General features: G+C 36.7%; 1 protein-coding gene across 1 annotated transcript in view; it reads left to right on the top strand.

The window, feature by feature from the left end:
* The window catches only part of LOC134677928 (transcriptional repressor protein YY1-like), a 45,664-nt gene that overhangs the window by 13,545 nt on the left and 13,270 nt on the right, over positions 1-18,849 (top strand). The window contains exons 6-10 of the mRNA XM_063536374.1: positions 229-366; positions 1,998-2,084; positions 2,794-2,895; positions 3,513-3,614; positions 5,099-5,219. Coding sequence (XP_063392444.1) covers positions 229-366; positions 1,998-2,084; positions 2,794-2,895; positions 3,513-3,614; positions 5,099-5,219 — 550 coding nt within the window. The remainder of the gene's footprint in view (positions 1-228; positions 367-1,997; positions 2,085-2,793; positions 2,896-3,512; positions 3,615-5,098; positions 5,220-18,849) is intronic.

Here is an 18,849-nt window from a genome sequence, read left to right on the forward strand (position 1 = left end):
TTTTATTTCAAAAGTCGTAGAAAAAGTATTGTATGCAACGTTGTTTAACTGAGTTAAAAAATACTCGTGGCGTCTTTATTAACAATTTTCGGCTTCGCCTCAAATTGTTACTCACGCCACTCGCCGTTTCTGACATCTCTTAAACAACGGTTGCATAAAATACTATAATTCTTTTGAATAATTGGGACTGTATAAGGCATAATAACATTGTATACTCTGTGGTTCCAGGCGAAGTGCCCATGGGCCTCATGGAGGGCGTCAGCGGAGGCCGAGGGACGGCGCGGCGCTGGGAGCAGAAGCAGGTGCAGATCAAGACCATGGAGGGAGAGTTCAGCGTCACCATGTGGGCCACGGGGGAGGATGACGGTAACTATACTTAGTGTACGCTATATCAGGCTCTGGCCTTACGGAGCGTCAGCGGAGGCCGAGGGACGGCGCGGCGCTGGGAGCAGAAGCAGGTGCAGATCAAGACCATGGAGGGAGAGTTCGTCACCATGTGGGCCACGGGGGAGGATGACGGTAAATTACTCCATATCATCATATCACCCCTTATCGCCCACTGCTCAGCATAGGCCTCTCTTCTAGTACGCCACTTGTCCCGGTCCTGAGCTAATCTCACCCAGAAGTGACCCGCAATTTTCCGGATGTCGCCCACCCAACGAGCCAATGGACGCCAGGCGCTTCTTTCATTTGAAAGCGGCCACCATTCTGTTAACATTTTAGTCCACCTGCCATCACTGCCTAGCAACATGTCCCGCCCAATTCCATTTTAGTTTGGTAATGACGAAACTCAGCTCATCGTATAGAGCAGCGGAACTTAATTTTTTTTAGTGACGGAACCTTTTTGGAAAGAGAAATATTTGACGGAGCCCGAAACTAAATAATTTTCATACTAAATTGTTGCCATGTTACATTTTATTTCAAAAATGTGACAGTTACGTAGGAAGTGGCGCCCTTGATAATTTTCTACATTTTCTTGTCGGACTATACAAACTTCCATTTTGTACTTTCTTACAAGCTTTTATTTACTTTCACCTGACCGTTGTCTGTCTGTCTGTCTGTCTGTGTGTAATCAAATCTTGCAAGTTAAATTTGATCCACTTCCCGGTTTCCGATTGAGCTGAAATTTTGCATACATACGATGCAATATTATGGTGTCATCGAGCTGATCTGATGATGGAGACCGGAGGTGGCCATAGGAACTCTGTGATAAAACAACGAAACCTAATTGTGTTTGGGGTTCTTAGAATTGTCTCGATGAGCATTAGTTGCCCGTGGAAAGGAAAGTACAGTCAGCGATAAAAGCTTGTACCAAAAATGAAATTTTTGTCCAAAAACTTATTATATATTCAAACAAACACTAGGTATAAGTTTACAGCTGCAGGATGCCAAGACACTTGTACAGTCGCCATCAGATATATCGGAGCGGCCAAGGTGTTCACAATATCTGAACACGCACCCTAACGCCCTGACAATAGAGGCGTGTTCAGATATTTGTGAGCGCCTTGGCAGCTCCGATATATCTGATGGCGACTGTACTGTTAATACATAGTCAGTATCATAAACATGTATAGGTACACTTTTCGAACTATCTCTAGAATCTTAAATTAAACATACATATGTATTACCAGGCATGGGTCACTCCGCGATTTCGTCGCTTTGCTACAGGTAGCTAAAAGTACATCCGTTCCACACCAATTTTGGTGGCTAGCCTTAAGCCGCGTGTGGCGCTGTCGCCACCTAGCGGCCATATCTGTCCTGCCGGCGTATTATGGATAGCTTTATCCATCTTTATCCACGTGATAACACAACTGTCACTGTTTAACACCGTGGGATAGAAAGTGACGGACACCGTTTTATCACGCTGTCACGTAGACAAGAAAGACCATCATATTCGTACTGCTCGTAACAGACGCGTTTTGTTAGAGAGTGAGTCTTCTGTACCTAGTACTATTATTTATTCTGTGGTATTACTAAGCATCTCTACTACTTGACAGATGACGGTTCCAACCCCGAGCCAGATCCCGACTACACGGAGTACATGACCGGCAAGAAGACAATACTGGGCAACGAGACAATGCCAGGTAAATACAAAGAATCTCATTAGAGTTAGACCAAGAAAAGACTGCAGCAATTTTGATAGCCCACGCAGTGCAAGTGTTATTTTAATCAAACTTCACACCAGTTTTGGTGTCTAGCAGTAGTGGTTGCCGCGCACCGCTACGGTACGGACGCCTGCTCGCGCTTGCGCCACCTTGCGGTCGTATCTGTAGTAATAGACGCGTTTTGTTAGAGAGTGAACCTACTGTACCTAGTACTATTATTTTATTCTATGCATATATTAATAACGCTTAACCACAGGGCGGACACGCCATACATCAAAAGTCATTTGCGTTTATGTGTGCGCGGAATCTCTGTACACTAGTCATTGTGTATGGGGCTATTCATAAATTATGTCATTTCAAATTAGGGGGGGGGGGGGTCTGGACATCGGATGACGGTAGCATGAAGTAAGAGGAAATGGGGTCATTTGAAGCATGATTTTTGATGATTGTAGGGGGGGGGGGGTCAAAAATGGATGACTGGAATGGAATTTATGGACAACCCCTATGTGTGGGTGAGTCACTTTATTAAGAGAACGCCAGAAGTCCGGCAGATTCATGTCGCGGGGCGAGGTCATGCGAGTCGGGGCGGGGCGGGGCGTGGCCGTGCTATATGATAATACTATTACTTATTCTGTGGCTTAACTACTTATTCGATGTTTAAGACGTTTCCTGTATATTCTTTTTCCAGGTTTAGACTTATCAGACCCCAAGCAGTTGGCGGAGTTCGCACGGCCCGGCCACAAGATCAGGCTAAAGAAACCCTCCCCCGAATCATCGGACAGAACTATAGGTGGGATGTTTTAAATTCACACCGAATAATCATTTATCCTATTTTACCCAAACATTCAGAGATCATCAGAAGTAGTAAGATAAGATATAAAGACGGGCCTTACTGGCAATAATAATGGGGTCATGGGCAGAGATGCACCGGATATTCGGTTACTATCCGCGATCCGGCCTATTCTGCCATTATTTTAATATCTGGCCGGATACCGGATAGTGACCTACTATCCGGCCGGAAACCGGATAGTGACCTACTATACGGCCGGATACCGGATAGTAACATTGGTTGATTTCGGAGTAAATAAATTGGATCTAAGAAACAGTCACGGTCATAATCGTTCTCGTTTATTATTTTAAAACAATTTAAACATTCCACTGACTTAAACGCGCACTCCTTTTGAACCTAGAAATGAGTCCGCGCGAATATTCACTAGAAAACAGGTCAAAACCTGCACAATGCGCACCTAAAAAACCGAAATGTAGGTATAGTTGCTCCGGCCGAATATTCGGCCGATGGTCAGGCCGAATATCCGGTATCCCGCCAAACAACTATCCGTTGCATCTCTAGTCATGGGTATTACAAAGATTTAAATTCATACTAACTGTCTTTTTTAATGTTTTCAGCGTGTCCACACAAAGGCTGCACGAAAATGTTCAGAGACAACTCGGCGATGAGGAAGCATCTGCACACGCACGGGCCGCGCGTACACGTGTGCGCGGAGTGTGGTGCGTATTATGTATAGTTCGTAGCTTCGTAATAGAGCCCGGCGGCTAATCCTTTTTTTTTTCTATGTGGCGCGCGCACGGCTCTTGTGAGCAAGGACCCCGCTAAGGATACGGGCGAGCCTTGCTCTTATGCATATCTGACGCCAGTTTTCCCTTAGTCGCCTTATACGACACCCACGGGACGAGATTTGATATTGATAATTATTGAAATTAAATTTTACAGCATTACAGCTAACACCAATGCACTGTAAAATTAAGTACCTAAGTAATAATAGAGCGATTAATAAGCTAGCTATTGGATGTTTGTTCGCAAAAACGTAAAAAATCTTTAACAAGTTTATGACTTTCGTCGGCAAACAAGTCGGAGTTAGGTGCAAAAGATAAGAAATTATTAAGAAGTGTCCGGGAACGGACAATTGCAGAGTACTGGTGTGCAGTCATGTGAATGATTCCATTATCTAGGAGGCGATGGCTGCGACAACGTAGATAGTTGTCGGGAACAAAAAAGGTAGTCGTTTTTGCCACCAAGTCTAGGCAGTCTGATTCTCCCCTTAATATTTTAGATATAGCAGACATTAGATGGGGTGGTGCTATTCTTTTTCTTTTCTGATGCCGGCACCACACGGCACTGGCTAATCCTATTGTCTATTGTTAAGTAAAACCGCACGTGCTACTTACCTGCCAAAAAGGGTCATAGTTATTCTATTTGGCACCTGAGCGCGGGCTAGTCCAACGCTCAAAAAACCAGTGTAGGTGCGCTCTCCGATAACGCGCCTTTGTTACGCATCTCGATGACACATTTTATACTGGTACTGTAGCGTTCGACTCGCCGGCACTCGGTAACCGAAGTACGCAGGTTTTTATGCAGGTGGTTGTGGCACGTGGCACGAGCGGTTTTACTTAACAATAGACAATAGGATTAGCTCGGGCTCTATTAGAAATCTACGAACTATACACCCTGTACTTACTTTTTAGACGAATGATAATGTGGTACGTAACATTATAGGGGGCGTGCATGAACTATAGGGGGCAGCATAGGAGCCGTCAGATTTTTGGCGCGAGACGTAAATGTGAAGTTTATACTTCCTAAGTAGCCCACAAGATGGCAGAACTTACTATGCTTAAGGCACAGACAAAACATCCTCCAGACTTAGTATAGTCGCGCTACCCCCTCTGCCACGCATACGGTAATTTTACTCCATGTTCGAGTCGAAAGTGTCTTTGTATGACGTCCGTGTCTTTGAACGGACCAATCACGGCACGGGACAATCGCTCACCTCGTCCCGCGCACCCCCGCATTTTTGGCATCATCGGTTGCATGAAATAATTGCTCTAAACTCGGTCTAGAGGGTTCCCAGGAAGAAGAAGAAGAATTGTCTCGATGAGCATTAGTTGCCTGTGGAAAGAAAAGTACAGTCAGCGATAAAAGCTTGTACCAAACATGAAATTTTTGCCAAAACCTTATTTATATTATTTGGTTTCAGGTAAAGCGTTTGTAGAAAGTTCAAAGCTAAAAAGGCACCAGCTGGTGCACACCGGGGAGAAACCGTTCCAGTGCACCTTCGAGGGCTGCGGGAAGAGGTTCTCACTCGATTTTAATTTAAGGTGAGCTCAAAATATTCAAACCTTGTCAAGCGGACCCCAGGCTCCCACGAGCCGTGGAAAAATGCCGGGATAACGAGGAGAAGGTCAAAATATTGACTAAGAATTTCCGTTACCTGAAGGTTGTCTGGAAGAGATCGCTTTTTAACGATAACACCGCCTGTTGTTTACCTCAATCATCTGTGAAAATTTCAACTGTCTAGCTATAACGGTTCATGAGACACAGCCTGGTGAGTGGTGACAGACATACGGACAGTGGAGTCTTAGTAATAGCGAAGAGAATAGAGTGTATATAGGTGGATTGTCAATGGAGCATTCCATGAAATTGTCTACCGTTTGTCCCGTACAAACGCGAATTTTCTGAAGATTTGCAGGTATAGAGTTTTCTTTTCTATGACAAATGGTCAAAAATATGCACAGAAATATAATCGCCTGCTTTAAGGTGGATGTCTAGGGATGGGATGCCGATTATCAGCCAAAAGATGGCGTCACTGTGCACGAATTGTGGATTTTCACTATTTCTCCCAAAATACAAAGTTTCATAAGATGTGTTGATATGTGCGAAAACTATAAAAAATACTACATCCAAATCGAGACATGTTCAACTCAACATTGTCTCATTTCGTTATTACCGGAATCCAACTGCAAAATATTGCAATTTCTTGCATTCACGCACACTTACGTACTTAAAGTCACCTTAAAGTCAGTGTCAAATGTCAGCAGATTCGTAATGTTACAGTAAAGTAACCTAGAGGGCGCAGCGGATGAAATGTTTATTGTTGAAAAAAGATTGGAAATTAAATAATAAATTCTTGTTTGAGCAACGATTAAGAATTACAAGGCATTCAGAAGCAACTAATGTTTTCGACCATCAACTGTCATGTGCTCGTGGCATCCGTAGCCTCTATTTTGAAAAAAATCAGATTGTAGCTAAGATACATGGTTCAAACCCCGACAAATCCAATTTTTTTTTATTTTATAATTTTAGCATTCTCTTTTGAATTATTTTAAGCGTATGTTATTCTTCGAAACTAAACTTACGTGAGTAAAACATTTTCAGTATTTTAATTATTTTTTAATAATAATATGGGAAGATTTATAATAAAAGTATTTTTATTTTCCGGTTTTCAAAGGATATAAATAATGATTAAAATAATTAAAAAAAAATTCATGCATGAGGCTAATTAGGATCGCAGAATAGGTACATAAGAAGTCAACTATCGACGAAGTATAGCTGGTCAAGCAGATCTTGTCAGTAGACAAAGGCGGCAAATTTGAAAAATGTAGGCGCGAAGGGATATCGTTCATAGAACATTTGGATTTCGCGCCTTTTTTTACTGAGAAGATTTGCTTGACCAGGTATAAAATAAAAGTTTCCAAAATTTTCTTGAAATGATATACCTACATGAAATAATCAAATACAACACATTTATTTAAAATAAGGCATATAAAATTACCAAAAAGATGAAATAAAATAAATAAATAAATACAAAAAGAAATCTTTGTTCGTGGTTTGAACCCTGTCATGCTGTTCAACTTGTTAAACTTATACTCAATAGCTAAAAGCCACTAGACCATTTGACCATAGTAGACCCGGGCGAAAAATGCCTTCTTATTTAAGTAACCCATTACTGTCAAAAATATCAAGTTTGAATTGATTTGAAATATAATTTTTCATTGTCGAATTATTGACATCCAAACGTTGCGAGCATGTTGTACTTTAAACCATTTGGCAACGTCGCACGGCGAAATCTTCTGAACATGTATGTCCTTTTATATTTTGATATTTATGGATATATGAGGATTCTTCTACTTATGTTGCAAATTGATTAAATTATCGAGAGAAAAATGCTAATGCAAAGAAAACAAGAAATATCCGTTTCATTTCTCATGCTATTGATTCGGTTAAATTGTGTTCTAATGTATGGGGAAGACAAACTAATTATAGCCAGCCTTTTATGAATGTAGTATGATACCTTAGGGTATGGTGCTTTACGCACACTAGCGTCCCTTCCCCTCCCCCTGACGCAACCCCCCCTTTTTGCATGAAATATGTCCCGGTTCACAGTTTTTTACATTTTTTGAGGAAAGTATATATTTTAGGAAAAAAGTGTCAATGAAAGAAATAATCCTTAATAAATTCTTAATAAAAAAGGCCATATTCATTTTTTTACATGATGCACCATATTCATGTATTAGCTTGTTAAAATTCGAAATAACATAGTTTTTACTTAGGATTCGAAACTCATTTATTATACACGGTGTAACACGAGGAAACCGAATAATTTTGACAGCGTATTCCTGATCATATTTAGACACAAAAATGTCCTATAAATTTTTTGAAATGCGGCTAGTTTCAGAGTTAATACCAATTAAAAAAAAAACAAGTTTCTATTGTTACATAGTTCGAAACGCCTTTTTGATGGCGATGTTGTTACTATGGGATTTAGTCTAAATATCCTTATTGATATGTCAAAAAGTGACAATTAAGTAACACGTTGCAAAAACTATGTTTTACGAAAAAAAAGTAAAAATCCATGTTAACTGACAAGTTTACCAATAACATTTACTTTTTATGTACATACATATATATTCAAAAAATTTAAAAAATAGCGGCCAAGTGCGAGTCGGACTCGCGTTCCAAGGGTTCCGTATATTACACAATTTTTAACAATGTATTTTTTATTTTATTTATTTAGATATTTAATTCAGGGAACAAGGCCCATATTACAAATACCTTGCAGACTAACATACATATGTATTTTATAAACTTAAAACTAAACATTATTTATACGAAACGTGAGTGAAATCTTTAAAAAATCCGTAGGAGTCGGATCAAAAACTGTAATTAAGTCCGACTCACGCTTGACTGTAGATTTCTAATAGGTTTTCCTGTCATCTATAGGTATAGACCTATTTTATGTATTTTTTCAAAATTTTAAACCTAGTTGTTTCGGAGATAAAGGGGGGGGGGGCTTTTTGCCTATTTTCTTGAATAACTTCTAAACTGTTTATTCGAAAATTATAAAAAATATATATTTGAGATCCTTACAATAAGCTCTTTCATTTGATATGTAACATGATATAGTTTGAATTTTTTTATTTTTGAATTTTTTCATTTACCCCCCAAAAGTGGCCCCCATGTTTAAAATTCATTTGTTTACAAACTTACATATGTGTATCAGATTTCAACTTGATTGGTCCAGTAGTTCCGGAGAAAATCGGCTGTGACAGACGGACAGACAGACAGATGCACGAGTGATCCTATAAGGGTTCCGTTTTTTCCTTTTGAGGTACGGAACCCTAAAAACAATAAAAAAAATTGTTTTCAGCTAAATTGACCTAAACTCATACATACATTTTTTCCTTCTTTTGGCCTCAGAAATAAAATCTTTCGCATTTCTTGAGGACACCTTGTATAATAAGTGTTATAAAATGAATATAACCTTTTTTACTAAGAATTTAATAAGGAACTATTTCTTTCATTGACACTTTTATCCTAAAATGTAATATATAATATGTGTTTAGGTCAATTTCGCCAAAAAAAAATATTGTTTGGTTTTTTTTTAATTTTATGAATGAATTTGTACATAAAAATTAAATGCTATTGGTAAACTTGTCACTTAAAATGTTTTTTTTTTTCGTAAAACTTAGTTTTTGCAAAGTGTTAGTTGTCACTTTTTGACATATCAATAAGGATATTTAGACTAAATCCCATAGTAGCAACATCGCCATCAAAAAGGCGTTTTGAACTATGTAACAATCAATAGACTTGTTTTTTTTTTAAATTGGTATTAACTCTGAAACTAGGCGAATTTCAAAAAGTTTATAGGACATTTTTGTCTCTAAATGTGATCAGGAATACGCTGTTAAAATTATTCGGTTTCCTCATGTTACACCTTGTATAATAAATGAATTTCGAACCCTAAGTAAAAACTATGTTATTTCGAATTTTGACAAGCTAATACATGAATTAGGTGCATCATATAAAAAAAATGAATATGACCTTTTTTATTAAGAATTTATTAAGGATTATTTCTTTCATTGACACTTTTTACCTAAAATGTATACTTTCCTCAAAACATGTAAAAAACTGTGAACCGGGACATATTTCATGCAAAAAGGGGGGGTTGCGTCAGGGGGAGGGGAAGGGACGCTAGTGTGCGTAAAGCACCATACCCTAAGGTATCATACTACATTCATAAAAGGCTGGCTATAATTAGTTTTTCAAAAAGCACAATTTGACCGAATATATGAAAGAGGGTCATTGTTGTTGTAAAAGGTGTGCAGGAAATGATACGTTTCTGCACTAGGGCAGTTTAGGTTCCAATTGCAAGTACGATTTTATTATTCTTTTTACAATAAGCAATTGAAATTTGGGTATAAATGGATTTGTTATACAATTTCCATTCTGATATTTGACTCCCCATTCCATAAATAACGATACTTTTGGCCAAATTGTTAATTGAAAATACCTACTCTCAAAAATACCTACTATAAAAATGTATTTAAAAAAACACATGCATTTTACTTTCCTCGTATGCGAAAAGAAAAGTAGAGTGTTTTAACTCGGGTGAAAGGCAGCATTTTTGAAAAAACCAGGCAAGTGCGAGTCGGACTCGCGCATGAAGGGTTCCGTACCATAATGCAAAAAAAACAAAAAAAAAGCAAAAAAAAAACGGTCACCCATCCAAGTACTGACCACTCCCGACGTTGCTTAACTTTGGTCAAAAATCACGTTTGTTGTATGGGAGCCCCATTTAAATCTTTATTTTATTTGTTGTTATAGCGGCAACAGAAATACAGCATCTGTGAAAATTTCAACTGTCTAGCTATCACGGTTCGTGAGATACAGCCTGGTGACAGACAGACGGACAGACGGACGGACAGCGAAGTCTTAGTAATAGGATCCCGTTTTACCCTTTGGGTACGGAACCCTAAAAATATCATCTACTAATGTTATTGTTATGCACAAGCAGAAGATATAGAATCTTGTTTATTTACAAGAAGATGACATTTTTCTCCACATACCTATATATTTTTGAGAAAAATATAGCTAGGTATTTTAGTTTAAAAATCATTGTTACAATAAATATAGGCTTTTCCAGAGAACATTTATATTACTACCGAAACGAAAGCAGAATTCACAAGGGTTTTCTGTGGACGACCGTAACGCGAATTATTGTTTGGACTGACCTTTCTATGTATAAATATATAAATGTATTTTATTGTGTAATAATCATAATAATTATTAAGTTATATTAAATCTGGGAATGAAATTATATCAGAAAGGAGATTCTTAAATGAGTAGGTATACTCGTAACATGCTTTGTGCATCAAATATACCTCCCTCTATTGAGTGAAAATAAAACAAAATACACAGGTAATCTGTGTTGCGGTTTTAAAGTGCCATCTGTTACACCTTTGACAAATTAAAAATGATTGCTTGTCAAATGAAGTCGCCATGTTAGAATTACACCGATACTATAAGCATCACTCACACAAACAAGCAATGAGGCAAAATTTTACCAATATTCAAAGGCTTTTTTCTTAATAATTTTAATCAATATCTAGTATTTTTTTACGTTAAGCGAAGACAGAAATATATATACTACCCAAACATTACATATACAAGTGAAGAAACCCTATATAATAGGAGCTAGGGTGCCAAGAAAGTTGTATGAAAATCGAGCAAGGAGAACCACCTTAAATGCCGAAAAAAAAGTCGCAACATGGGAAATAAAATGCGTTTGTACGGGACAGCCCGTGGAATGCTCCCAATGTGAATTATGTAGCCACTGTACATTTACTGCCATCTTTCGACAGAAGAACGCCATTTGACTTTGATCCTTATTCTCTCACTGATATGTGTTAATTTGTTAAGAGGGCGTCGAGGAGGGTAAATTTTCAGATTCTGTCAAATTACCCCATTTCACACACAAACGCAGCTCACGCACACTACCTCAATTTACTGGGACAGGTCAGTGACCCCTAATGTTTTTTTAAAGGTATTAGGTAATTAATTATTTTCGTTGTTGACTTTTGTATTAAGATAGGTACAAAACGGCGACGCTCTTAACTGTCCATCGGTAGACCTTATGCCTTTTGTAATAAGGTTTATGGACTGTGTCAGTTAACAGTGTGGTGGTGTGCGATGGTAGGTATGCGGTTTGTAGACATAGACCAAATTAAACCTAGGAGTTTTATTATTAAAGATATAAGAAATCGTCTACTTTACCTACTCGAAAAAAGTGGACTCTATCTAAAATTATCCCTCCATTAGTTATAGGTCTTGTAACATTTTTTACAACTATAGACGCTTATTATATTTCACTTATAACTTAATTTTTAAAGCTCTGTTGATAATAAGGCTTTAAGAACATCTAATAAAATTCAGGTACTACACTTATACTTTTGTAAGTCAGTAAGTGATGCTTACTTAAAACTTATCGGGAAATCAAATAACTCATAACTACCTATATTAAAATATTTAAATTTACTAATTCATCTCATACGTTCAATAAGGCCCGGGACTGGGCCTTGTCACCCGCACCGACAGAGGGCCTTTTTAGTCCTACATAATATTAAAGAACTGTGTCCCGGATAGTATGGGTTCTGGTCCATGACGCGTCCTGAATTAACTTATACAGGGTGTAATTGTTAAGTGTGGCCAGGCTACAATTCCGTAAATATAACAGATACAATGAAGTATTTGAACAAATTAAATTATTTCCAGGAAATATTTTAATTTGTTTTTATCAAGTAGAAACACTACTATATAAATTATAAACTGAAATAAATGTCATATACTAAGAAAAAGTGACCAAGGCCTCCAGTGCCCCAGGCACAATAAAAATATTATAATATTATTATTTTTATATGGAAATAATTTAATTTGTTCAAATACTTCATTGTATTGATGGGCAGCGCCATCTCTCTCGCTAGCTCGGTATCATCATGGAAATGATCCAGCTAGAAGGGTTCGAACCATACTGTTCTACCTTAGAGATGGCTAGGGGGCGCCACAAGCCTTCAGTAAAAAAAAAAGTGCATATACTTGGAAAATTTGACTAACGTTTCTGTGACCCCGGTGGCCGAGTGGTTCAGGCACCTGCCGCGATAGCAGAGGACGCTGGTTCGATTCCAGCCTGGGGCACTGGAGGCCTTGGTCACTTTTTCTTAGTATATGACATTTATTTCAGTTTATAATTTATATAGTAGTGTTTCTACTTGATAAAAACAAATTAAAATATTTCCTGGAAATAATTTAATTTGTTCAAATACTTCATTGTATTGATGGGCAGCGCCATCTCTCTCGCTAGCTCGGTATCATCATGGAAATGATCCAGCTAGAAGGGTTCGAACCATACTGTTCTACCTTAGAGATGGCTAGGGGGCGCCACAAGCCTTCAGTAAAAAAAAAGTGCATATACTTGGAAAATTTGACTAACGTTTCTGTGACCCCGGTGGCCGAGTGGTTCAGGCACCTGCCGCGATAGCAGAGGACGCTGGTTCGATTCCAGCCTGGGGCACTGGAGGCCTTGGTCACTTTTTCTTAGTATATGACATTTATTTCAGTTTATAATATAACAGATATCAGAAAACTTCAAATTGATATCGAAAGTGCGTTACCTAATGAGTAAAATTACATTAATAACTTTTTTTAAATAAATGCAGAAATATCCCAAACATTAACTTCCAATCAAACCCTCCCATACATTTAGTACGACGACTCAACCCTCAAAGAACGTCGGTGTTGTAAGAGACAAAACTGCTTGAGATTCGTTATTTGCGATAATAAACTGTAATAAAATAATAAAACTACCGTTTATGGAATAATAAATCTAACACTTATTTTTTAAGGAAGTACATTTTTTGTTTACAGTAGTTTCTCGAAATGACGCCCTTCTTGTGCGATACATTGACGGGCCCCCTTAAATATTTCTAAATTAACTTTGCGGCGTGATTAAAAAATAAATGTTAGATTTATTATTTCATAAACGGTAGTTTTATTATTTTATTACAGTTTATTATCGCAAATAATGAATCTCAAGCAGATTTATCTCTTACAACACCAACGTTCTTTGAGGGGTGAGTCGTCGTACTAAATGTATGGGTGGGTTTGAAGTTAATGTTTGGGATATTTCTGCTTTTATTAAAAAAATATATTAATGTAATTTTACTCATTGGATAACGCACTTTCGATATCAATTTGAAATTTTCTGATATCTGTTATATTTACGGATTTATAGCCCGGCTACACTTAACGATTACACCCTGTATATCATTAGATAATTCATAGCCTATATCTATAGAATAAATCGTTCTTATGAGCGTATTTGGTGGGCATCCCTTATTAGTAAAAAAGCCTACTGCTTTATAATAGGGTGGCAATGGTGGCAGAAACCCATTTCATTTGTAAAATTGTAGGGATGAATGTATAGTTTATTGTAAATCCCAAATATATTAAATTACCCGCGGACAGAGCGACCGATTTTATTATTGGATAATTTTCACATGTATGAGCTCTGTTCTGTGTAAGTAATCCTAGAGCAGCTGTAAGCGCTGCGCGCCGTGTTTGACGGTCTAACGATCCGCCCTCGGCTGCAGCGCTGACAGCGATGTATTGTGCCCGCTTCCCGCAGGCGCAGAGAGCTAGATACGAACGTTGTTATCGAGGCTGTCATACTAAGTTGCTTTTTCCCGTTAAATTTGTGTTTTGTAATTATTATTTGGCTTTCGCTCTTTCTCCTTCTGTTTGTATAAAGATAGATAGATGTGTGTATTGTGTGTCGTAACGGACAATAAATCGGTGTGCGAAAACGAACGCTTGGTGCCTATTATTTGCTCCTGCATCTGCACCCGCTTACCACGCCTAGCACAACTCTACCTTCCACATCTACAAAATTATCACCTGTAATTTATCTGTAAAATATTAAAACATTGTATTCACACTTTTCAAATGCCAGATTCAGTTTTTTTTTTTAAATGTTTGACTTTGGCCATAATTCAATTTGAATAGAAATCATCACCGCCACGCGCTACTAATTAATATTCAGAAAAAATATATGAGTGCCTATTTTTATTTTTTTGACATTTAGATTTTATTCTAGAAATTATAGACTAGTATTTTTTATACAATCTTTTTAATGTTTGACGATCCTTCTGTGAAATTCTTATTGTTAAATTTGATATGTATAATAATCCAATTTTATTATGGAATAATATTAACATCAATAAATTGTTCTGATAGTTAGATTAAGATTAATTACGATTCATAAGAGCTTGTTGCTAGGCCTAGATTTTGCAATTTTTTATTTAGTACAAATCACCACACTGTGATTGTAAAGGCCAAAATTGTCCTAAAATTACATATCATTATCATTTATTGTGCAAAAATCAGTTTATTTGTATGAAGTAAAGTAAAGTAAAGTAAAGTAAAAATTTATTTGTGGAACACAGGTACAGTTAAGGTGTTATATATAAAATAATAAATAGAGCTCTGTGTTTTGCCTATTGGCGTACAAATATTAAACTTAAAATAATGGTGACTCATTACGAGTATGTTTACCATAAATTATTACATTCGTTATACCTATATACGATTATTTAAAAACTGAATTCCTCGTCCCTAAATTATACAAAAATGATATATAACTTGCCCTAGTTGCTAAAAGCATGAAGAAATATAGCATAGATTGGACTTCATAGATTGGAGCCGACCATTTCCCCTCTTCTCTTATTTTTGGTATACTAAGCCACTAGTATTGGGTTGCCTATAATTATTTTTCTTTGAATGTACTCGTAAACCTCTATCCGTTAGTATGCGATTCATTAATGGACGCACCATGGCCCAAATCGGGACACGGTTCTTTAACACGTAATGTTAATAATCAGTGAACATCTTTAATTACGCTCAAATGCTTAAGTTTCAGTACAGGTAAAAGTACATATGAGCTGTACTTTTAATGGTTAGTACAATCGGCATCAAATGGAGAGTGACGGCCAAAGTGACCAAATATAGCTATAGGATCTAAATGTGGACGAATAAGGTCAGGTGAAGCATATAAGGCCCACCTTTATTTTAACTGAAATAGTTATATTAATAATCAGGATATTATTACCAAATCAATGTTTCTTCATATATACCAAAATAGTTATAAAAATATTCCGGCGCTTTTGAAAAATACACGTTTTATAAAAAAACCATACCATGTTGGTTCGGAACCGGGCCTTGTTACTTGCACTGACAGTTGAACACTGACTTGAACATAAGTTCAAGAATAATAGAAAATATTACCGGGCCTTATTAGCTTTTATCATGAATTAATTTCATCTTCAATTTAAAATGGTCTATAGTAAAATACGGCCTACATGAGTCATGGAAAAACAAATTGTATTTTATTTAGAAAGTACTTATAATATATGTTGTTCATAATCTTCAGTAAGCTGACTTCTAGGAGTCTATCTATTATAATTAATGTAGATTGACAGTTTACTTAGCAAATTGTACTTTTATACCTTTGAAACAAGCATTTGAGCGTAATTAATGATGTTTACTGATTGTTAATCTTAAATATACCTATTATGTAGGGCACTTAAATTATTTTAGCGGACCGAGCGGATATGTATGTTTGTAGACCACTTTTTTATTTAAATAATTAAATTGTAATTCATTCAAAAAAAGGTTACTACAATTAGGGATATAGATACCTCACCTACCTTATTACAAAGCATTACAAAAATGTCCAAAGGCCAAAGCCACACTGATAAGACATAAGACCTCATAAATACCTATAAATAAACGTTCACTGAAAAAAACCCTAAGGCATTTCTGATAAGTAATTATTTTTCGTTACTGAGTTATCGTTTTGCACCGAATATCAATGAAATAAAAGCACGTTAATTTGATAGATACATTTATATAAAAATCGTCAGTCGTATCATCGTCAGAACCAATATAGGTACTCGTAAACCAGACCACTGCGGTATTGGCTTTAAATATCGTTCTTTCAACTGATAATATAGCCACAAAAACTCGCTGAGACTGCAGGTCGAGTCTTGATTTCAATTTCTTTATGATATATCATTGAATTAACTTTCAAAGCACGTGATAGCTCTCAGAATAGCAACAAAACTGGTTGAAACTAAGAATTTTATTGCTGATATTATGTGAACAACATTGCTTCGTCTTCATAAATAAAATTTTAATAATTTATATTGTTTACGTTAAAATGTGAAGAAATTTGTTGATAAATTGTCTATCTAGTATATTGACATTATGTCATATATGTTTTTAAAATGACGCAATATGAATGCCAGCACAATGAAAATTTATTCCAATAAGATAAAACAAATCTTCAAACTTTTTTCATTTTTAGTGAATTAGGAAGAAACTAATTACACTGATTTGGTTGTGTTCGTATATTTTTTATATAATTTGTTATATTTTTAAAGTATTATGACTTATGAATAAAAACAAATCAAAATTTTAATGACTCTTGATCTCCGTGTGACATTATTCATTTACCCTATTTATTTTGAACACAGTTTTTCACTGGTATCATCATTCGTATACGGACATGAATTTATGTCATAAATGAACTGTCAAAATGGGAGATTTTAAGTACGCGTCCGCTCCGGACGGCCCACAGCGGGCATCTGATTCAAAGGAGAATTTGACAGATATGGCGGATGTATGGAAATTTTACGAAAGTTTACGTTTACGATTGAGTTTCTCTGTTGTCTTTAAGAGGAAAAATAGGAAAAGCCTGATTCGTTGTAGTCCAGTTATCTGGCTTTCGAAATCACTCGATTTTATAGCTTGAGCATCGAAATTTTTATACAAATTTTACTAAACGCTGACACTCGTTCATCTCGTTTTAGGTACAACTTTGCATGAGTGTATTTATTATATTGTAAAAGATTTCAAATTTTCAAGGGTGATTCGTTGTAAACACACTCTTTGGGATAATAATGATATTTATTATAAAAAAAATTATCAAGAGATGTGGACGCTAGCCACTAAACGGTGACTGCCTTTTTCGCTGATTTTGCTCGATGCAGTCTTAATATTGAAATTAACGCCATCTACTCGACTGTAGGCCAAAGGTTATGGCGCCATCGCTCGAAAAGATTGCACCATACCTTTGGCCTGCTCGAGTAGATGGCGTTAATTTCAATATACCTACTCTATATTAGTTATAGCATAGAGAAAAAAATACATAGATTGCTCACTCCACACATCAGTTTTGGTACCAAAAAGACTAATATTTTCATAGTAGACATCTTGCATCAAGTAGCGGAGTTATCAGCACTGCTGAGTAGCAATAGTAGTACTGTCAAGTGACAATAGATGTAGCACCGACCGGAAAGTCTTATGCTCAACAACATGGTACCAAAACTGATGTATGGAGTGAGCACTCTTGTCTTACATATAGTGCGTAGTTTTGTACCTAAGCCCGAGCTAATCCTATTGTCTATTGTTAAGTAAAACCGCTCGTGCCACGTGCCACAACCACCTGCATAAAAACCTGCGTAATTCGGTTACTGAGTGCCGGCGAGTCGAACGCTACAGAACCAGTCTAAAATGTGTCATCGAGATGCGTAACAAAGGCGCGTTATCGGAGAGCGCACCTACACTGGTTTTTTGAGCGTTGGACTAGCCCGCGCTCTGGTGCCAAATAGAATGAGTATGGCCTTTTTTTGCAGTTAAGGTGCAGTGAGTTCAGAAAACGGAGTTTTTTAAAAGCCGTAGCTCTTTTTTGGATCACGATACAGCTGCCATACATTCAATTAGCAAACTTGAGGGCTTTTTCTACTGATTAGAGTGATTAGAATCCTAAGTTTTTGACTTTTGCTCGATAGAAAACGATCACGAACATAGGTCTAAAACGGACTTTCAAGATTCGTAACAATTTGTGCACAAAAGATAAAAATATGAAAACTGCTTCTAATAACGCGCAATTGTATGCTTGAGCGACTACCAGGATTACTTTTTTTTTTAATTTCACATTCAATAAATAAGTTCCAAAATATGATATCAGCGGTTCCGTGCACGCAACTTCTTTGATCAGATGCCCGCTGGGCTCGGATCAAAGCACACGTATCGCAAATTTAATTAAAATGACAGTTGATTTTGGCATTTATTTCGACATTAAATCATATACATATACGAAAAAGTATACCAGTAGACAAATACTATTTAAAAAAACAGGGTAAATAATTATCATCAGATGGAGCTCGAGTCTCATCTTAGATTTGATTTATTGGGGCATAATGGTTGAAAAAGGCAGTAAACTATCTTAAAACAATACGATTCCAATATCATTTAAGTAATTTGCTCCTTGAAACCCGGCTTAGAATGAAAAAAGTTTGAAGACTCATACTTACTGATTGGAATTAATTTTCATTATGCTGGTATTAATATTGCATACCTATTTGACGTACTTTTGTACGTCAACGTCAATGAACTGTGAAGAGAATGTTGTGATCTTGTATTTATGTTACAGAACTTTTGATCTTCAAATATTACCTATTAATACGGAACATTATGTAAATATTTCGTGTACTACTTGAAAATCGTGCAGTGGTAAACCTGTTTTGTTGCTGTGAGGTCCGTCTAAGATAGATG

Source organism: Cydia fagiglandana, chromosome 27 (genome assembly GCF_963556715.1).
Source record: "Cydia fagiglandana chromosome 27, ilCydFagi1.1, whole genome shotgun sequence".
Classification (NCBI taxonomy): Eukaryota; Metazoa; Arthropoda; class Insecta; order Lepidoptera; family Tortricidae; genus Cydia; species Cydia fagiglandana.